Raw genomic sequence first — 2173 nt, 5'->3', positions numbered from 1 at the left:
GGTCCAGACAGAAAGTTCCGCCTACACAGGAAACGCCGGGGAACATGGCTTAGTGGACAAGGGGCTGACAGCTGCCTGAGAGAATAGTGTGCTGCAGCCGGGATGGAGGAGTTTATTAAAACCCAGCTAGAGCTCCTGAAGGAGGAGAGAGAAGCTGAAATTGAAGAGACCAGGTATGAGGGGAATGGCTTCTCCTGTGCACACAACACTCCCTCAGACTCTGCAGTATGTGTCTGCCGGTCAGTGGGGTGATGGAAGTGGGGAGGGCAGCTTTGTACTGAGCCTGTGGGAAGAGTCATTCCACCCAATGTTAAAATATAACTAATTCCGAGACCTCTGTTTTCATATTGGATGGACTAGTGAAGGGCCAATCGCCTGTCAGGTGGGTTTCTCACATCTATGTCCCAGAGGGAGATTTCCTCACATATCCTGTCCTGTAAGGCTCCATGTACACTGCAACAGATAAACTCACGTTTAGGAGCTTTTCGGCATTTTTTTTCAGCAGCCCCTGAACTCTCCCTAATGTTTTCCTATGTGTACACGTAGTAGTTTACAGTCATTTACAGGAAGCTGAGTTTACAGTCGGTTTTTTGGACGCGCCAAACTTGCATTCAGGAGTAGAATAAGCGTTTGGAAAACTCTTTTAACTCTTCCATTTCCTTTGGTTGGCTCTGAGGAAGAGGTTGTGTCCTCGAAACGCGTTAGCCAGTTGGTCATCCAGGGTTCCATCGTATGGACTCAGATGTTGTTTGGATCATACATCTTGTTCAGTTTGTCATGCCTGTGTTATTATGTCCTTTGTGAGTATGATACCTATTTTTGTTTCTTTAATAAATTACCATATAAAGTACCATGTGACCTGCTGTGACCAATCACAGCAGGTCACATGACAGTTGAATACAATGGATGGCTTCCTTTCATGCCATCCATTGTATACAAGTGTGTCTATCTGTGATTGCTGTGATCACAGCTAAGCAAAAACAAAACCCGGAATGAATCGATTTCATTCAGGTAAATGCTTGCTTATAGCAAAGTAATTCTTTGCTATAAGCAAATTGTGTAAAAAAAAGAAAAAAAAAATACTGATCACTTCTCTAAAGTAGTACAATGTTACTATGGTAACATTCTACTACTTTGGTCATAGTGAAATATAAAAAAAAAAGTAATAAAAAATAATAAAACAAAATTATACATTTTTTTTTTTCCGTACTGTCACCAGTCAGTGTCCCTGATCACCGCCATGCCAGTTATATGATGTTGCTGTACTGCACTGGTGACAATATGTAAAAGAAAAAAAAATGGTGAAAATTATTTTTTTAATTTCTTCATTTTCCGAAAAATGAAAAGGATGGATGCAAATATGGATAAAGAATCTGGGGAAAAAAGACTTGAACTCTGGCCTGACAAGTGGATTCTCCACCACGACAATGGTCCTGCAGATGACGTGTTAAATGTTCATGAGTTCCTGCCCCAGAAATCAGTTTTGAAACTTGACCAACCACCTTATTGCCGTGACTTAGCACCCTGCAACTTTTGGCTTTTTCCAAAATTAAAAAATGTCTTAAAAGGACACAGATTCTATGACATTCCAGTCATCCAGTACACTGTGACAAAGATGGAAAATGATTTCCAGGATTGTTTCCGGCAGTAGCACAGTTGTCTAGAAAAGTGCGACGCTTCACAAGAGGGCTACTGTGAAGGTGACAACAGCTGATAGAACAGGGGTAGGCAACCTTAAAGAGGGGGAGATCTAGCTGAACAACATGAGAGAAAACAAAGATCTCCGGGCACAGTGTCCATCTTTACAAGTAGTCCCTCTGCATTGCACTCTGATGCTCTGGGATGGCTGGTCAGCAAACCCAGACTGCAGTCTACCAGTCACCTGGCCACTATTTACTTGTAGATTGCGATCTACTGGTTGCTGACCCCCGTACTAGAGTATAGGTAAGCCAACTTTTTTTGCAATCCATTTCGGGAATAAAATTGTTACACCTCGTATGTAAGCGGCTGAATTAGTAGGCCTGATGATAAGAAGACATTGGGGGAGTTTTACTAAAGCTGATGCACCAAGAATCTGGTGCAGCTGTGCATGGTAGTCAATCAGCTTCTAACTTCAGCTTGTTCAACTAAGCTTTGGTAATAAAACTTGGAAGCTGACTGGTTTCTTTGCGGA

At 42.1% G+C, this 2173-nt stretch overlaps 1 protein-coding gene across 1 annotated transcript in view; it reads left to right on the top strand.

Annotated features, from left to right (window-relative positions):
• The first annotated feature begins 11 nt into the window (after window positions 1–11).
• Window positions 12–2173, top strand: part of IGHMBP2 (immunoglobulin mu DNA binding protein 2) — an 86030-nt gene continuing 83868 nt past the window's right edge. The window contains exon 1 of the mRNA XM_089654975.1: window positions 12–173. Coding sequence (XP_089511101.1) covers window positions 103–173 — 71 coding nt within the window. The 5' untranslated portion in view covers window positions 12–102. The remainder of the gene's footprint in view (window positions 174–2173) is intronic.

The sequence above is a fragment of the Staurois parvus genome, unplaced genomic scaffold (genome assembly GCF_062004578.1).
Source record: "Staurois parvus isolate SC_StPar_1 unplaced genomic scaffold, SC_StPar_1.0 ptg000818l, whole genome shotgun sequence".
Classification (NCBI taxonomy): Eukaryota; Metazoa; Chordata; class Amphibia; order Anura; family Ranidae; genus Staurois; species Staurois parvus.
The sequence above is the reverse complement of the archived record's forward strand: the minus strand, read 5'-3'. Positions and strand labels throughout refer to the sequence as shown.